General features: G+C 51.3%; 1 protein-coding gene across 1 annotated transcript in view; it reads right to left on the bottom strand.

Annotated features, from left to right (window-relative positions):
• Window positions 1-19,546, bottom strand: part of LOC122100275 (zinc finger protein 791-like) — a 29,316-nt gene that overhangs the window by 9,053 nt on the left and 717 nt on the right. Inside the window, exons 2-5 of the mRNA XM_042670626.1 lie at window positions 19,440-19,500; window positions 18,633-18,698; window positions 17,622-18,518; window positions 3,050-3,056 (exon numbers count right to left, since the gene is read on the bottom strand). Coding sequence (XP_042526560.1) covers window positions 3,050-3,056; window positions 17,622-18,518; window positions 18,633-18,698; window positions 19,440-19,500 — 1,031 coding nt within the window. The remainder of the gene's footprint in view (window positions 1-3,049; window positions 3,057-17,621; window positions 18,519-18,632; window positions 18,699-19,439; window positions 19,501-19,546) is intronic.

A 19,546-nucleotide genomic window follows, 5' to 3' on the forward strand; every position in this document is an offset into this window, starting at 1 on the left:
TTCCTGCCCGGGCTGGCTTTGAACCTCGATCCTCAGATCTCAGCCTCCTGAGTAGCTAGGATTACAGGTGTGAGCCACCAGCGCCCGGCTTGGATTTCTTTTTTTTTGGGGGGGGGAGGGGTTCAGGCATGCAAGGCAAGCGCTCTACCACTGAGCTACCTTCCCAGCCCAAATTATTGGAAATTTTTCTAGTGAAAGTGAATAGACAAAGCTCAGATACCTCAGGTCTCAGCGTCATGTCTAAGTTCTAATAACAAATGACATGTGAAAACATTAAATGGCACCACAAGCACTGTATCTACAGTTGATAGACAGCTACCATAGCTGGTCTCCCAGCAGGACTATCTGCATCGCTTCCCACTATCTCCTTGTACTTGAGGAGCTGTGCGCGGAGGGCTGAGGAGTACTGCGTAAGAAGTGGTGCTGTGTCTCAAGTGGTAGAGCGCTAGCCTTGAGCACAGAGGTTCGGGAACAGCACCAGACCCTGATGCCAATGTCAATCCCCAGGACACACACTCCCACCAAAAGACATATGGGCTGGGAAGGTGGGGAGGGGAGAAAATGGGCAGTGATGTAGAGCTGTGGTTCTGGAGTGCTGGCCTTGGGCACAGAGGCTCCGGGACAGTGTCCAGGCCCCGAATTCAAGCCCCGGGACTGGTACACATACAGACATGGGTAGTAGCACTGATCCATCATAGCTCTGTATGGGGTATGAACTAATGATGGAGGACATCATCATCATCACTCAGAAAACGACACACTCTCGCTGCTACATCGTGTGAACTGTCCTTACTTCCCTCAAATGCCCTAATGTTCATCTTGTGCCTTTTGCCACTGGAGATATTGTGTGAGTACCTTGTGCACATCATACACGTGTTGTACCACTGAGCTTCACTGGGGGCCTGTTTACACCTTTTATTCTGAGTGGTTAATTGGAGATCAGAGTCTCGCAGGGACTTGTCTGTCTGGGCTGGCTTCAAAGCACGATCCTCAGATCCCAGCCTCCCGCGAAGCTAGGATTGCAGGCGGGCCACTGCCTCTCCCACCCCCTCCCGCACCCGCCCGGATTCCCCCCTGTCCCCCCCCTTCTGTGAGGTCAGAAGTGGCTTCCCGGGAACCGTGGATCGGGACCCTGACCCCGTCTCTGGGAGGTGGACGCAGAGGCCGGTTATGGAAAGCCAGGTCGTTCTGCCTTGTGAGCGGTTGTCCCGGGCCCGCGGAGGCCGTGCTGAGCTCGCGGCCGGTGGGTCGCGGGGCAGGCCCCCGTGGGGTCCCCGTCAACTGTAAACGGTCACCCCGGAGGTGGGCGGAGCCTTCCACTGGCGGTTAGAGCCGCCCAATCACGAGCGCTGGCGGTGGGCAGGACCGCCTACTGCTACGTTAGAGCCATCCAATCACGAGCGCCCGCGGCGGGCGGGGTCTCCTAATGGCAGTTAGAGCTATCCAATCAAGTCACTGAGCGCCAGCGGTGGGCGGGGCCTCCCATGGCGGTTAGAGCCGTCCAATCACGAGCGCCGGCGGTGGCCGTTGGCTGGGTCTGGGCGAGAGTCCGGGGCGCGGCCACAGGCTCGGAGAGACCCCGGGCGCTTGGCTCCCGGCGCGCCTCGGGCCGTGAGGACAGCCGGGCACCCTCGACGTCTGAAGCGGTGGGCGTCGGGGCTCTGAGGTCTGCGGCCGCCGTGGGGCTCCCACGTCGGCCCCCGGGACTTTAGCCGGGGTCTGCCTCCACCTCCCCGTCCCCCATCCCCCGGCGCCCCCCACTCCGGGCCCCGGGGTGCGCCGGCCTCGGGTCCCCGGCCCCTTGGTCCCGGATCTCCCGTGACTGCCCGGGCCTGACCCGGAGCCCCCGACTTGGCGGCTGGCGCGGCCTTGCGGGACAGCCGGTTGTTTCCAGGGAGGACAGGCCTGGGGGGGGGGGGGGGGCGGGAGGTGGGCAGGAGAAGCATGGGCTGGGTGGGAGCGGAGGACCACAGCTTGAGGCCAGCCCCGCAGGAATGCCTGTGAGACTCATCCCCAGTGAGCCACCAAAAAGCTGGAAGTGGAGCTGTGGCTCAAAGGGTAGAGCGCTGGCCTTGAGTGAAAAAGCTCAGGACAGCGCCCAGGCCCTGAGTTCAAGCCCCACGACTGACACACACAAAGCTGTCCTTGAGCCATCCTGCAGAGTAGTATCCATTCATTTTCAGCAAGTATATGAGAACACATTTGCAAGAGAAAAACATCTTTTTGCCTATGTCGTTAAAGAAAAAAAAAAAAAAAACTTAAAGCCAGGAGCCAGTGGCTCACGCCTCTAATTCCAGCTACTCAGGAGGCTGAGATCTGAGGATGGAGGTTCAAAGCCAGCCTGGGCAGGAAAGTCCGTGAGACAATCTCCAATAAACCACCAGAAAACCGGAAGTGGTGCTGTGGCTCAAGCTACGGTAGAGTGCTCACCTTGAGCTGAAGAGCGCAGCGACAGCACCCAGGCCCAGAGTTCAAGCCCACGACCGACAAAAAAAAAAAGAAAAAAAAAACTTAATATTGTGTTGTGTTTCTCATTTTGGTGTTATTTTTTTTTCTTTCTCCCCCAGAAGTCTATGGACAGACTGTTCACAAGAGAAAGGTAATCTGTGTGGACAACTCTTCCTCTGGCCTCCAGATGGCATTGTGAACAAGGAAAGTTCCAGGGGAGAAGCAAACGAAAGTGGGTGTGACTCTAAGTGAGCTTCACCCACACAATCAATGTGAGCACTGGAACAGAGAAGCTGGATAAACCTAAGGATCGTAGGAAAGCTTTTGTGGTCCCCAATTCTTTGAGAGGAATGAGAGAGAATGTCTCGCCACACAGTGACACCACACGAACAACAGCACCATTACAATGCCTTCCAGTTCTCTTCCAATTCGTGAGAAGACGACTCAAACAGAAGCCCCATGAGTGCAAATTGTGTGCAAAAAGTCTTCAGATGTCTCTGGTCCCTTAGAAGCCACGAGAGATCTCATCCTGGAGGAAAACTATCAATGTAAGCAGTGGTAATGAGTTCATGAAATGTGAAACTTCCCCCTGGAGACAAACCTTACATCTGTAAATGGTGTGGGAAAGTCTTCAGGTCTTGCGATTCTGTTCATGAAAGAATCCACTCCAGTGTGTATGCACTGTGGAGAAACCTTCATCCATTCCAGTACTCCTAGAATACATGAACAAAGCCACGGTGGGAAGAAGCCGTTTGTATCAGCCTGGTCAGTTTTAAGCAGTCACAGTTCCTTTTATAGGCATAAGAGGCCTAGTGATGAACAGAAACTGGGTAAGCAATGTGGAAAACCCTTTGGTTCTAATTACATCCCCATACACGAAAGCCACAGTGGAGAGAAACCATTTGTGTGTAAGCTCTGTGGGAAAGCCCTCAGTGATTTCAGCACCCTGTGATCCCACGAAAGACTCACCTGGGGAAGAAACCCCGTGGATGCAAGCACCGTGGGAAAGCCTTCCTCTTATTCAGGTTCCCTTCACCTTCATGAAAGAATTCACACTGGAGAGAAACCCTGTGTATAAACTGAGTGATATGGTGTTCAGTTCTTCCAGTTCCTTTCAAAAGCACAAAAGAATTCACACTGGAGCGAACCCTCGAGTGTAAACCATGTGAGTGGGAAGGCCTTGGTTTCTGTGCAAAATATTTGGCAGCCTGAACAAACTCACAAATCCTACTATGATCCAAGTTCTCTCAGAAAACATGGATGAACTCACTATGTAAAGAAAGCCTATGGGGCTGGAGGCGTGGCTCAGAGGGGACAGCACTAGGTCTAAAATAAGAGAAGAAAGCTTATGTGTGCAAGTAATGCAGGAAAGCCTCCAATGCTCCTGTTTCCTTCCACTGCAAGAAAGGGTTTCAATTGGAAAGACGCCTGTATCCGCAAGCAAGGCACGTAAGCCTTTAGCCACCCTGGTTTCATTCAGACAAAGAAGGGCTAACATGAGGTGGGCCATAAATAAGAAGGTGTGATGGTTATACAACCATTTTTCTCAGTGGCACTGAGACGTGAACTTGGCTTCACACTTGGTAGGTAGGCTCTCTACCACTGAACCATACCTCCTGCCCTTTTCTGCCATGGTTATTTTGAGATAGGGCCTGGGCCCATACTTGGACCAGGACACTATTTTCTGCTTCCTGCTCTACCTGGGATTACAGGCATGTGTCACCACACCTGTTTTTTTCACATGATCTTTTTACTGGTGCATATTGTAGATGAACTTTATAATTTTATTATGACAATTTCATCCAAATATCCTTTGGTCACATTCTCACATTAGCCCTCATTAGGCACTCCCCCCAAGTCTATACTTCCCTGATTGTCCACTTCCTTTTTTTTTTTTTGTTGGTCTTGAACTCAGCCTGGGTTCTGTCTCTATGCTCCCTTTTTTCGTTCAAGGCTAGCACTCTACCTCTTGGAGCCACAGTGCCACTTCCGGCTTTTTCTTGATTGATTGGAGATAAGAGTCTCATGGATTTCCCGCCCAGGCTGGCCTCAAACCAAGATCCTCAGAGCTCAGGCCTCCAGAATAGCTCGCATCACAGGCGTGAGCCAGAGGCACCTAGCCACTTCCTAGTTTAATGATGAGCAACTACAGGTGACACCTTTCTTGGTCTGGCTTATTTTGCATAACCTGATGAACTCTAGTTCTAACCATTTTCTTGTTAATGACATAATACTGAATAATAAAAGCTAGGTATATGTACTGCAGATAGTGGGGCTTGAACTCAGAGCCTTGTGCTTGCTAGGCAGGAACTGTACCATTTAAGCCACATACCTAGCCCTTTGTGCTTTAGTTATTTTTCATAGAGACTTGTTTTCTGCGTGGGCCTGTCTCATAGCTTAATCCTCCTGGGAGCACTTCCAGTCTAGCTGGGTGTACCAAACCTAGCCTACTTGTTGAGATGGGTTTTTACTTTAGGAATGCCTTGAACTGTGGTCCTGCTCCTGCTTCTTGAGTAGCTGGGATTATATATGCCAATTTTCTTTATCCTTCTGTCTTTCGACAGACACCTAAGCTGATACCCTACCTTAACTATTATGAATAATGCGTCTACAAAAATGGATATGTGCCTATCTGTAAAATTACTGGATGTTTTTAGGTACACACCAGGAGCTGCATGACTGGGTCATACAGAAGTTCTGTTTAGTATTTTAAGGAATCCAGATACTGATTTCTGTAGTGGCTGGACTCATTTACAGTCCCATCATCAGTGTGGAAGGTCCGACCTCAACCCCCAGTGCCGGCCACATTGGTCTCACTGACTGTTTCTTACTCTAGTTGGGTTACCACTCTTGATGTTAGACAAATCCACTAGCCAGCACTCTTCCACTTAAGAGCTCTACGTCTGGCTTTTTGGAGATAAATCTCGTGGACTTTGCTGCCTTGTCTGCCTGAGAACTGCAATCTCAGCCTGAGTAAATAGGATTGCTATTCCACCCGACTAAGATCATCGCTTGTTGGTGTAACACTGTCCATTGTCCTTCTGATACACGTCAGTTAAGCTCAGGTATCCATGTGTGAACAGTGCTACAATAAACACAGGCTTGCCTGTGTCTGTCTTGTATAGTGCTTTACTCTCCTGTGGACCTATGTCCAGTACTGGTATGGCAGGTCAATAAGGTTGGCTTCTGGTTTTCTGAGGAAGCTCCATACTGATTTCTGTAGTGGCTTCACTAGTTTTCATTCTCACTAAAGTTTTGGACGGATCCTTCCCTTTCCCTTTCTACATCTTCGCCAGCATTTGTTTTCCTGAGGGATGGCAGCCATTCTGACTAGGATGAGATGGAATCTTAGTGCGTCTTAAGTTGCATTTCCTTTCTGGCTCTTCAGTGTGCCGGTGCGCGCCCGCGGGTCGGCGTCGACCTCAGCCCCTGACCTTTTGCCTATGTGATTAATGCCTGTTTTTGTGTGGAACCGGGTGCGCACGCACCCTGGACTGGCTGCCTCGGGTGCGCACTCCTCTGGGCGCTGGAAGCCCGGGCGGGTGGCAAGCAATAAACTCCTTTATCCTCTCTGGGCAGTGGTCTCCCTCCTTGCTGCGCTGCGCTGTCCCAACGGCGCCAACAAAAGCAGCAGGAAGCCCCAAACAGGCGTCGGAGGGCGGCGTGCAAGCCCAGCCAGGCCCGGCTGCGGGCCGGGTGTCCACTTCCGGCCCCCACGGCCGCCCTCCCCTTCCCCCACGAGGAGCCACCCGGGGCCGGCGGCCCGGCCACCTGCGGCCTCAACGGGCTCCGAGAAGGCGGCGCCGGGGAGGACGACAGCGCGGCCCGCCGGCGCCACGCCCACGACGGCTTCTCATTGGACAACAATTAGCGCCCTCTCTGATTGGCTGATTGGCACGCAGGTCCCGCCCCCGATGCCCGACTGACGGGCTGGGGTTCGCTGTCCGCGGTCGCAGCCCCGCCCCTCGCAGCTCCGCCCACCGCGGCTCAGACGACACGGCCCGTGGCGCCACGCCCGGGGGTGAGCGCCAGCCGCGGGTGGGAGCGGCGCGGGCCCGTGCCGGGCCGGGTCGGAAACCCCACCTCAGAAGCAGAACCCACAAAACCCCGGGTCACACACGTGGCTGCCGCCTGTCCGCCCAGCTCCTGAGGAGGCTGAGGTCTGAGGATCGCGGTTCAAAGCCAGCCCGAGCAGGAGAGTCCGTGAGGCTCTGATCTCCATGATCCACCAGAGAACCGGACGAGGCGCTGCGGCCCGGGGGTGGAGCGCCGGCCGCGCGCGGAAGGCCCGTCACCCCTGCTGACCGGTACTGGCAAGCCCTGGGATTGGCACAGAAAGCAAAGGAGTGAGGGGAAGCGTTCCCGTCTCTCCAGTGTACCAGCTCTGCTGGAATTCAGGGGTTGGTGTGGGCGCTGGCTGTGGGCCTCGAACTCGGGGCCTGGGCACGGTTCCGAGGCTCGCTCATGGCTGGCGCTCTACCACTTGGGCCACAGCACCGTTTCTGGATTTCTGGGGGTTAGTTGCAGGTAAGAAGTGTTCTGTTTTCCTGCCCAGGATGGCTCTGAACCGAATCCTCCTGTGTCGGTCCCCTGAGTGGCTGGGATGACAGCCTCAGCCACCACAGTGTTTCAGTGCATCTTTGACAGAAGTCTGTGCCACTCCTTCCATCCATTGGATGTGCATTGGCCAGTCCTGGGGCTTGAACTCCGGACCTGGGTGCAGTCCCTGAGGTCTTGGGCTCAATGTGAGCGCTCTACCACTTGAGCCACAGCAACACTTCCGATTTTCTGGGGGTTCATTTCAGTCTCATGGACTTTCCTGCCTGACCTGGGCTGGCTTCCAACAGTGATCCTCAGATCGCAGCCTCCTGAGTGGCTGGGATTACAGACGTCAGCAGCCTGTGTGACTGGCTAGGAAAGAAATTTAAGTGAGCAGTGCTCTTCCCATACTGCCCACATTCATGGGGCTTCTCTCCAGTGTGAACTTTTTGGTTTTTCTTTTTTTTTCTTTTTGGGTCCAGTTGTGGGGCCTGAACTCTGGGCCTGGGCGCTGTCCCTCAGCTCTTCAGCTCAAGGCTAGCGCTCTTTGAGCCACAGCACTACTTCTGGCTTTTATCTTTTTGCTTATGTGGTGCTGAGGAATCGAACCCAGGGCCTCAAGCGTGCAAGGCAAGCGCTCTACCACTGAGCCACCTTCCCAGCCCCTTTTTGGTTTTCTTGAAAAGCACTGTGAAGACTAAAGGTTTTCCCGCACTGCTTACTACAGCAGGCTTCTTTCTGACATGAATCCCTTCACATCACTGAAGACAACTGGGCGGTGTAAAGGCCTTCTTTCCCACAATGCTTCTCTCCAATGTGCACCCATGCATGCATGCAGTTGCAGGAGTCAGTGATGAGTGGAAGCTTTGCCACACTGTTCCCAGACACCTGGTCTCTCTCCATTGCGGATCCATTCACCAAATGGAAGTTTTTCTTTATCAGTGAAGTCTTTCCCACACTGCTTTCCATGCATGGGGCTTCTCTTCAGTATGATATTTATTTTTGGGGGGGGGGGGGGTCTGGTCGTGGGCCTTGAACTCTGGGCCTGGGCGCTGTTCCTCAGCTCTTCAGCTCAAGGCTAGTGCTCTACCACTTGAGCCACAGCGCCACTTCCAGCTTTTTTTTTTCTTATGTGGTGCTGAGGAATCGAACCCAGGGCCTCAGGCATGCAAGGCAAGCGCTCTACCACTGAGCCACCTTCCCATCCCCTCTCTGCATTTCTTTTTTTTTCTTTTTTTGTCGGTCATGGGCTTGAACTCTGGGCTTGAGTGCTGTCCCTGTGCTCTTCAGCTCAAGGCAAGCGCTCTACTACTTGAGCCATAGCACCACTTCTGGTTTTCTAGTGGTTTATTGGAATAAGAGTCTCTTGGACTTTCCTGCCCAGGCTGGCTTTGAACTGTGATGCTCAGATCTCAACCTCCTGAGTAGCTAGGATGACAGGCGTGAGCCACCGGCGCCTAGCTCTCTCTGCATTTCTTGTACCCACAGGGCTTGTGTTCAGTGGGAGCTCTGAGAAGCACATTCAAGGATGAATGATGGACAAGGGCTTCCGCTCACACGTAGATGCCTCGTGCTGATACTGCAGGTTTTATCCCAGACAAAATCCTCAAGCAGGGCTGGGAAGGTGGCTCAGTGGTAGAGTGCTTGCCTTGCATGCATGGAGCTCTGGGTTTGATCCCTCAGCAACACATAAACAGAAAAAGCCAGAAATGGCGCTATGACTCAAGTGGTAGAAAGCTGGCCTTGAGCTGAAGAGCTGAGGGACAGTGCCCAGGCTCAGAGTTCAAGCTCCAGGATCTAAAAAAAAAACACTTCAAGACTGTCACCGGACTAACTAGTATTTCCATATTCATGTTTTCTCCACCACCTGACTTCTGTAACAAATAAGAAACAATTGTGCAATGATTTTAGCAGGACAACCACTTTTTTTTTTGCTAATCTTGGGGCTTGAGCTCAGGGCCTGGGTACTGTCATGGAACTCTTCTGCTCCAGACTAGCACTCCACCACTTGAGCCATAGCTCTAGTTCCTGCCTTTTTTTTGGGGGGGGGGGGGAGAGGGCGGGAAGTTTCTTGGAGATAAGAATCTCATGGCCTGGGCTGGGAAGGTGGCTCAGTGATAGAGTGCTTGCCTTGCATGCTCCAGGCCCTGGGTTCGATTCCTCAGCACCACATAAGCAGAAAAAAAAAGCCGGAAGTGGCGCTGTGGCTCAAGTGGTAGAGCGCTCGCCTTGAGCTGAAGAGCTGAGGGACAGCGCCCAGGCCCAGAGTTCAGGCCCCACCACGGGACCCAAAAGAAAAAAAAAGGATTTCATGGCCTTTCCTGCCAGGCTTCAAACGGAGATCCTCTGATCTCAACCTCCTGAATAGCTAGATTTACAGGTGTGAGTCTCTGTGCATGGTTCATCTCATATTTTCTGAAGCCGTTTCTGTCGTGTGTACACAAATACCTTATTCTCTTGGGGTTTTGGTACTCATCTTCAACGTTGTGTTCCTATTTTTTTTCCTAAAAGCACAGAGTGGGCTGGGAAGGTGGCTCAGTGGTAGAGCGCTTGCCTTGCATGCATGAGGCCCTGGGTTCAATTCCTCAGCACCACATAAGCAAAAAGAAAAAAGCTGGAAGTGGCACTGTGGCTCAAGTGGTAGAGCACTAGCCTTGAGCTGAAGAGCTGAGGGACAGCACCCAGGCCCAGAGTTCAGGCCCCACGACCAGACCCCCCCCCCCAAAAAAAAAAATTAAATAAATAAAAGCACAGAGTATGGCAAATAAGCATTATAGTGTAGAAAAAAATCACATTGTTAACTTTCTTGCTATAGATTTTGAGATGATAGGGAAACTTCAGGTAGCTATACCTGGCTTGTCTCTTCCAAGGATATGATTCACTTGACATAAATTTATGTTGTTATGAAAAATGTTACCAGGGCTAGGAAGATGGCTCAGTGGTAGAGTGCTTGCCTAGGATACATGAAGCCCTGGGTTCGATCCCTCAGCACCACATACACAGAAAAAGCCGGAAGTGTGCTTTGGCTCAAGTGGTAGAGTGTTAGCTTTGAACAAAAAGAAGCTTAAGAAGCCAGGCACGGGGCTGGGAAGGTGGCTCAGTGGTAGAGCGCCTGCCTTGCATGCATGAGGCCTTAGATTCAGTTTCTCAGCACCACATAAGCAAAAAGAAAAAAAGCCGAAGTGACGCTGTGGCTCAAGTGGTAGAGCGCTAGACTTTTTTTTGGGGGGTGGGGTGGGGAGGGGTCCAGTCGTGGGGCCTGAACTCTGTCCCTCAGCTCTTCAGTTCAAGGCTAGCGCTCTACCACTTGAGCCACAGTGCCACTTCTGGCTTTTTTCTTTTTGTTTATGTGGTGCTGAGGAATCGAACCTAGGGCCTCAGGCATGCAAGGAAAGCGCTCTACCACTGAGCCACCTTCCCAGCCCAAGTGCTAGCCTTGAGCTGAAGATCTGAGGGACAGCATCCAGGCCCAGAGTTCAGGCCCCACGATCGGACCCCCCCCACACACAAAAAAAAGCTTGTTTCTTTTCCTTACAGTGTCTCCAGAACTGAAAGGAAAAGAGTGTTGAAGTTTATCCAGGACTGTTGGACTGAGCTGTGGCTTGAGTAGCATTTTTTGACCCTGGTACTATTCTATGGGAAGGGAGAAAATTTCATGTGGAGCCCAGAGTTCATGCCTGTAATCCTAGTTGCTCAGGAGAGTAAGCTCTGAAGATTCTGTTTGTGTGAGTGGTTTTTTTCGTTTTGTTTTTTGTTTTGTCGGTCGTGGGTCTTGAACGCTGGGCCTTAGTGCTGTCCCTCAGCTCTTCACTTGAGCCACAGCACCACTTCTGGTTTCCTGATGGTTAATTGGAGATAAGAGTCTCATGGACTTTCCTTCCCGGACCCAAAAAAAAAAAAAAAAAAGAGCTGAAGAGCTGAGGGACAAAGCCCAAGTCCAGAGTTCAAGCCCCACAACCGACCAAAAAAAAGCTTAGGGACAGTGCCCAGGCCCTAAGTTCAAGCCCCAGGACTGGCACAATAAAAGGTTCCCAGATTTATTAGCCAATCTGCATTTGCCTCAATGGGGCTAGAACAAAAAGCTTTGGTGGAAGCCTGGTGCCCGCGGCTCAGGCCTGCCCTGCTAGTTACTCAAGAGGCTGAGATCTGAGGATTGTATTACAAAGCTGGCCCAGGCAGGCGAATCCGTGAGACTCTTCGCCAATGAACCAGCAAAAAGCTGGAAGGGAGTCTGTAGCTCAAGTGTAGAACACCAGTCTTGAGTAGAAAAGCTTAGAGACCAGAGCTCAAGCTCTGAGGTCAAGCCTCAGGACTGGCTCAAGGGCAAACTTACCCACTTCTGAGGCTTACCGGCCCACAGCTTCCAGTCACCTTGAAGTCACCTTGGAATTCAGGAAGGGGAGGACTAAGAATAAGGACCTACAAATAAAGTCCACCTGCCCCCGGCCAGGAGGACTTTCTTATGCTGATGAAGCCCCACCTAGCTAATCCAGAGATACACAACAAAAGCTGGCCACTCCTGGGACTAACAAACCAAACCTATTTTAATTTGACCTTTCACCCCTAGCCTCCATTCTTCCACTAGTTAAAAACTGAAGCTGCCTGGAGCCAGTTGCTCATACCTGTAATACTAGCTACTCAGGAGGCTGAGACCTGAGGATCGCAGTTCAAAGCTAGCTCGGGCAGGAAAGTCCATGAAACTGGAAATGGTGCTGTGGCTCAAAGTTGCTGGTCAGAGTGCCCAGGCCCAGAGTTCAAGCTCCACAACCGACAAAAAACTAAACTGAGCCGGGCGCTGGTGGCTCACGCCTGTAATCCTAGCTACTCAGGAGGCTGAGATCTGAGGATCGAGGTTCAAAGCCAGCCCGGGCAGGAGAGACCGTGAGACTCCTATCTCCAATAAACCACCAGAAAACCGGAAGTGGCGCTGTAGCTCAAGTGATAGAGCGCTCGCCTTGAGCTGAAGAGCTGAGGGACAGCGCCCAGGATCAGAGTTCAAGCCCCACGACCAACCCAAAAAAAAAAACAAAAAAAACTAAACTAAAGCCGTCGGATCACAGAAAAGAATAGTTAATGAAATTAATTTGAATAAACAAAAAACAAAGCTAGCTTGGCACGGGTGGCTCAGGAAGCTGAGATCTGAGGCTCATGCTTCAAAGCCAGCCCAGCAGTAATTCCGTGAGATTCTGATCTCCAGTCAAGCAGCCCAAAGCGCGGGGAGTGAAGCTGTGGCTCAAGTGGTGGAATAAAAAAGTGGTTGAGTAAAAAAGTTAAGGAAAGCTGCCCAGGCCCTGAGTTCATACCCCAATTACTGGAAGTCCCTGCATACAGTTGGACTGAACTGTGTCTTTTTCCTGTTTCCAGAGTCTGCAGGTGCCGTGCTTCTAAAATCTCTTTCTCTGCGTTTTCATCATTACTTGTCTCTTCATTTGGTATGTTGAGAAAAGCTGGACCGAGCATACTGAACCTTCTAGAATTGGACCCCAGCTCAGAACCTCAAAGATCAGCAGAAGTTAGATTTTAGCTGTTTTAGTGAATCCTACAGTGAGCAACATGAACTCTGCCTAGAGCACTCTTTTTGGTTTTGGTCAGTCACGGTGCTTGAACTCTGGGTCTGGGCGCTGTCCCTGAACTCTTCAGCTTAAAGGAAGCGCTCTACCTCTTGAGCCACATAGCCATTTCCGGTTCGTAGGTGGTTAATTGGAGATGAGAGACTCAGGCACTTTCCTCCTGAGCTGGCTTTGAACCATGATCCTCAGATCTCAGCCTCCTCAGAACCTAGGATTATAGGCGTGAGCCACCGTACCCAACTACACTTAAAAAAAAAAACCTGGGGCTGGGAAGGTGGCTCAGTGGTAGAGTGCTTGCTCTGGCATGCATGAGGCCCAGGGTTCAATTCCTAAGCAACATATAAGTAGAAAAAGCTGGAAGTGGTGCTGTGGCTCCAGTGGTAGAGTGCTCGCCTTGAGCTGAAGAGTTGAGGGACAGTGAACATTCCGGAAGCTTGAGTCCTGTGCTGTGATCACCCTCATGGAGAAGCAGCACCACACACAAAACCTTCCTTTACCGGGGCTGGGAAGGTGGCTCAGTGGTAGAGCGCTTGCCTTGCATGCTTGAGGCCCTGGGTTCGATTCCCCAGCACCACATAAGCAAAAAGAAAAAAGCCAGAAGTGGCGCTGTGGCTCAGGTGGTAGAGCACTATCCTTGAGCTGAAGAGCTAAGGGACAGCGTTCAGGCCCACTACCGGACCCAAAAACAAAAAAAACAAAAACCTTCCTTTACCATCTTCCTAAGCTACTTTGGAAGTCTGAGATCCCGAGGATTGTGATTCAGACCCAGTCTGGGGAAAATTTTCTGTGAGAAACTTTATCTCCATGGAGCTATCAATAAACTGGAAATGGAGCCCATGCTCAAGAGATTTAGGGACAGTTTCCAGCCAAAAATTTCAAAGACAACACACCTAGATTCAAGTGCCCGTACCTGTACAAAAACAAGCAATGATGACTGACGTAGGACTTGACTTTATTCAATGTGAACAATCAGCCCGAAAGTGTATGCAAAAAGCAGCTTCGGAGTGTGTGTGTACGTGTGTGTGCTGGTCTTGTGTGGCTTGAACTCGGGGCCTGAGCGCTGTCCCAAAGCTTTTCACTCAAGGCTGGAGTTCTACCCCTTGAGCCACAGCTCCACTTCCAACCTTTTGGTGATTAATTGGAGCTAGAGTTCCCTGTGCAGGCTGGCTTTGCACTAGAAGCCTCCAGATCTCAGCTTCCCCAGTAGCTGGTATGTGCAGGCGTTGTGGTGTCCCAGAGGCCCCCCTCTCCTTTCTCGGGGGTCAGTGATGATCCTCATACTCCAGTGGACAGTGGGCACAGGCAAACAAGAATGAAGACACCAGGATGTCCCAGGGAAGGGCTTCAGTGACCGGGGGCCCTGGAAGCCAACATTGGAGGCCTCGATCCTGCCACAGCTCCCATGCCAGCGTTTTGGTCTGCACCCTGACAGACACACGCACCCTGACACACAGTGCCCCACATCTCACCATCTCCTGGTTCCAGTGCCAGGATTCCCCTAGGATCCCCTAGGCCCCTGAAGCCTGAGAATCTGCACAGTGGGGGACAAACACTTGGCACCCTAACATCTAGGACAAGAAGGATCCCATCGGGGAGCCGCCCAATGGGAAGAGCCACAGCACAGACCCCACGCCCACCTCCCACTCATCTTGATTGGACAGTGGTAGTAGAAGCTTCTGATTGGGCAGCATTCCTACAGGTGAAGCTCCTGATTGGACAGAACTCCAATTATCTCCCGCTGTTAATTGGATGGCGGCCCTGACTGAATGGCTCCTGAGGGTGGCAGGGCTTTTGGTGGCAGTGATCTCTCTTGGGAGTCTGGCCTGCGGTTTGAAATCAGGGCCCAGGTGCAGCCCCTGACCTTTTTCCCTCAAGGATGGCGCTCTACCACTGGAGCCACAGCCCCACTTCTCAGATCTGTCTCCTGAGCAGCTGGGATGACAAGGGTTACCCACCAGCTCCCGGATTAATCCCTGTGCCCTCATTAGATGTCCTTTCTTGGCTTGCTTCCGACTTCCCTGTTCTGATCCCCAAAGACAGATATATGTTCATTCCTCCAGGGACTCACACAGAAGGGGAAACTTGTTACATTTAATAGCAATCAATGGCCCATAACAAGCCCACTCAGTGGCTCAGTGGTAGAGCGCTTGCCTTGCATGCATGAGACCCTGGGTTCAATCCCTCAGCACTACATAAGCAGAAAAGGCCAGAAGTGGTGCTGTGGCTCAAGTGGTAGAGCGCTAGCCTTGAGCTGAAGAGCTGAGGGACAGCGCCCAGGCCCAGAGTTCAGGCCCCATGACCGACAAAAAAAAAAAAAAAATTGTCAGAGATTGTTTAATTTCATCTCATTTGACCAGAGGCATGGATTTGTGGTCTTCAGAGAAGACCCTCACCCCAGGGGACAGTGCCCAGTCCCTGAGTTCAAGCCCCACAATGGACAAAAGTAAAAAAAAAAAAAAATTTTTAAACCAGAAAACCACATAAAGCAAGGCTGTATTTTGATCAGTTGTGACCAGCCAGGTGTGGGTGACCTGCACCTGTATTTTTTTTTTTGGTGCGGTGGTGGGCCTGAACTCTGGGCCTGGGTGCTGTCCCTCAGCTCAAGGCTAGCGCTCTGCCACTTGAGCCACAGCGCCACTTCCGGCTTTTTGTTTATGTGGTGCTGAGGAATGGAACCCAGGGCCTCGAGCATGCAAGGCAAGTACTCTACCACTGAGCCACCTTCCCAGCCCCCTGCACCTGTATTCTTAACTACTCAGCAGACTTGAGAGCTGAGGATCAAAACCAAAAAAAAATAAAAAATTAAGCCGGGAGATTCATGCCTGTCATCCTAGATACTCAGGAGGCTGGGATCTAAGGATCCTGGTTCAAAGCCAGCCCAGGCAGGAAAGTCCATGAGAATCTTACCTCCAATTAACCACCAGAAAACCAAAAGTGTTGCTGTGGCTGAAGTGGTAGAGACTCGCCTTGAGCTGAAGAGCCCAGAGTTCAAGCCCCACAACTGACTGGGGTGTGTGGGGTGGGAGGGAAGCATAAGTTAACTAGACAATTTATAAAGTTGATGTAATCTGTATTTATGAGATTTTTGATTTTATAAGTCAAACCCTAATGCCTAAAGAAACCTTAGGGAATTGTCATCTTTATTTTGTGTGTGGGTCATGGGGCTTTAACTCTGTCCCTTAACTCTTCAGCTCAAGGGGAGCACTCTACCACTTGAGCCACAGCACTTCTGGTTTTCTAGTGATTTATTGGAGATGAGTCTCACGGACTTACCTACTTGGGCTGGCTTTGAACTGTGCTCAGATCTCAGCTTCCTGAGTAGCTATGATTACAGGCATGAACCACCAGTGCCTGGCTTCATCTTTACTTTCTAGAGTGGAAATTAGCTACATGACAAACCATGGGTAAACATAAAACTTCTGTTTAGCCGGATTCTGATGGCTCACTCCTGTAATCCTAGCTACTCAGGAGGCTGAGATCTGAGGATCACAGTTCAAAGCCAGCCCGGGCAGAAACGTCTGTAAGACTCTGTCTCCAATTAACCACCAGAAAACCGGAAGCGGTGCTGTGGCTCAAGGGGTAGAGCGCTCTCCTTGAGCTGAAGAGAGCAAGGATAACGCCCAGGTCCAGAGTTCAAGCCTCATGACCAACCAAAAAACAAAAAAAACAAAACTTGGGGCTGGGAAGGTGGCTCAGTGGTAGAGCACTTGCCTCGCATGCATGAGGCCCTGGGTTCAATTCCTCAGCACCACATAAGCAAAAAGAAAAAAGCCAGAAGTGGCGCTGTAGCTCAAATGGTAGAGCGCTCGCCTTGAGCTGAAGAGCTTAGGGACAGCGCCCAGGCCCAGAGTTCAGGCCCCATGACTGGCCCCCCCCCCCCCACAAAAAAAAAAAAGAAAACTGGAGGTAGCACTGTGAATCAAATGGTAGAATGCTTTCCTTGAGCTGAAGAGTACAGGGACAGTGCCCAAGCCCAGAGTTTAAGACCCAAGTCAGACAAAACAAAAACAAACACAACTAATAAATACACACACACACACAAAACTAAGGCCACCAAGTTTTGAGTGCTCTACTCATTCACAAAAGGACAAACAAGGGCTGGGAAGGTGGCTCAGTGGTAGAGCGCTTGCCTTGCATGCCTGAGGCCCTGGGTTCGATTCCTCAGCACCACATAAGCAAAAAGAAAAAAGCCGGAAGTGCCCCTGTGGCTCAAGTGGTAGAGCGCTAGCCTTGAGCTGAAGAGCTGAGGGACAGCGCCCAGGCCCAGAGTTCAGGCCCCATGACCGGACCCCCCCCAAAAAAAAAAACAACCAAAAAAAACCCCTTATGTTTAGAACTTTTTTTCCAGATGGTACAATCTTGAAGCATCTTATTTTTTTAATATTTTTCTGTTTGAGTTATTGGTTGGGGTTTGATCAGGGCCTGAGCTTTTACTAAAGGATAGTGAGTTGCCGCTTGGAGCCACAGCTCTACTCCTGGAGCATTTTACATAAATCAATTCATAACAGACTTCACAGGACTGATGCTCAGTCATCTCCATCATGATTTTTTTTGACAGGTTGAAAATTATGTTTCACAAACAAGATTTTGAACCAATGTCCAAGGCTCATTTTCATGTGTCACTGGGGGAACCCGTCCTGGGGCTTGAACTCAGGGCCTAGGGCTGGATCCCCCTTGGGTTGCTCACTCAAGGCGGATACTCTCATCAATTAACCCACAACTCTGACTTTCAGCTTTTTGCTGGCTAATTGGAGAGAAGAGTCTCAGATTTCAGCTTCCTGAGTAACTAGGATTATAGTTACAAACCACCTGTGCCCAGGTGGTCTGGGGGGACAACTGAAATCTCTTGAACCTCTTCTTCTCCCTTCTTTCTTCCCCTAGCACGCACTTTTATGTCTGTGAATTCAGTGGAGAGGCAGCGAGTCCTTTCCTTGAATGCTTGGAGTATCTCATGCTGTTGAGGCCGTTCATACATCCTACTCTGTGGAATTCTCGCGCATGTGGCTCTTCTCATGCCTCTGGAGGGACCCGTAGTAGGGGTAGGACTTCCCACACAGCTTGCACACATAGGGCTTCTCGCCCGTGTGAATCTGCTTGTGCCTTCGAAAATTGCTCAGGGAAGAAAAGGCTTTGCCACACTGTTCACACATGTAGGGCTTGTCCCCCGTGTGAGTCCTCTCGTGACACTGCAGGGAGCTGTGGCCCACGAAGCCCTTGCCACACTGCTTGCACATGAACGGCTTCTCGCCGGTGTGAATGCGTTCGTGGATGCGGAAGGAGCTGGAGGAGATGAAGCCCTTCCCGCAGTGTGTGCACACGTAGGGCTTCTCCCCGGTGTGGATCATGCTGTGCCTGCGGATAGAGCTGGTGCAGGGGAAGGCTTTCCCACACTGCTTGCACACGTACGGCTTCTTCCCCGTGTGCACGCTCTCGTGGTAGCGCAGGGACGTGCGGCTGGTGAATTCCTTCCCGCAGATCTTACACACGTAGGGCCTCTCTCCAGTGTGTGTGCGGTTGTGCTGCTGGTAAGAGTTGTAGTACGCAAAGGCCTTTCCACAATGTCTGCACACGTAGGGCTTCTCACCCGTGTGAGTCCGTTTGTGCTGCTGGAAGTTGGTGAGGTAGCTGAAGGCTTTTCCACACTGCTCACACCCATAGGGTTTCTCTCCGGTGTGAGCCCTGATGTGGCGTCGGATGCTGCTCAAGAAAGAAAAGGATTTTCCACACTCTTTGCACACGTATGGTTTGGGGCCTGTGCGGGTGCTCCCCGGAGCGGCAGCGCCGGCCGAGGGAGAGGCAGAGTCTTTCCCAGCTTGCTCAGAACCACTCGCGTTCCCGCCCGTGTCAATTTTCACGTAGACTTCGATGTCGTTGGGCCTCTGGGGAGCTTTCCGGCCCGGGGTGCCTTCACCCTGCTCCTTTCTAGAGATGGCCTCTTTAGGTTTCCGATGTCTCTGTGATCTAGAAGCAGGGAGGATTCCCAAGGGCAATGGGGGGGCGGGGAGGGGGTCACCCCACACGCCAGGCTCACCTGACTTTCTCCCCAAAGTCCTTCTGAATGGAAGTTGGAGGTGCCTGAACAATTTTTCATTTTGAGGGCCATCCTCTTCGTACACGAAGAGTCTCTCAAACACCTGATCTCTGTTTGGGGAAAAAAAGAGGAAGGGGACGCACGAGTAAGGTTTGGTTTACTAATTATTTTGTCTATCATGGGGCTTGAGTGCAGCGCTCTACCACTTGAGCCAGGGTGTCACTTGTGGTTTTCTGGTGGTTCACTAGAGATGGAGTCTCACGGACTTTCCTGCCCGGGCTGGCTTTGAACTGTGATCCTCAGATCTCAGCCTCCTGAGTAGCTGGGATGACAAACGTGAGCCATGGGTGCCCAGCTTTATCTACATTTTACACTCAGAATTTGGAAGTTAATTTTGCACATTTTAATCAGTTTGTGCAGGGAAGAAAGTTTATACAAACTGAGCAATCAGAATATGTCTTTTGGGGCTGGGAAGGTGGCTCAGTGGTAGAGCGCTTGCCTTGCATGCATGAGGCCCTGGGTTCCAGTCCTCAGCACCACATAAGCAAAAAGAAAAAAGCCAGAAGTGGTGCTGTGGCTCAAGTGGTAGAGCGCTAGCCTTGAGCTGAAGAGCTGAGGGACAGCGCCCAGGCCCAGAGTTCAGGCCCCACGACCGGACCAAAAAAAAAAAACAAAAAACCCAGAATATGTCCTTTGTGCCATTGTGTCTGTATCCCCTGTGTCCCCTGTAGTGACGATTTTAGCATCTGGCCTTCCGAGTTATAGAAAGACAACATTAAATAAAACCGGGGTCAACTTCTTGGCATGTTTTTGTTTTGTGGGAAATAAATCTGTCTGTGTGATGAAATTACCTCAGATTTCTCTCCCTTGCTTTGGAGGCATTTGGAACATTCTTATCTCCTTGTATTCCTCCTACATTATAGACCAAAAAGAGAAAAATTATGAATTATCCTACTTC

The sequence above is a fragment of the Dipodomys spectabilis genome, unplaced genomic scaffold, assembly GCF_019054845.1.
Source record: "Dipodomys spectabilis isolate Male_0828 unplaced genomic scaffold, ASM1905484v1 ptg000573l, whole genome shotgun sequence".
NCBI lineage: Eukaryota > Metazoa > Chordata > Mammalia > Rodentia > Heteromyidae > Dipodomys > Dipodomys spectabilis.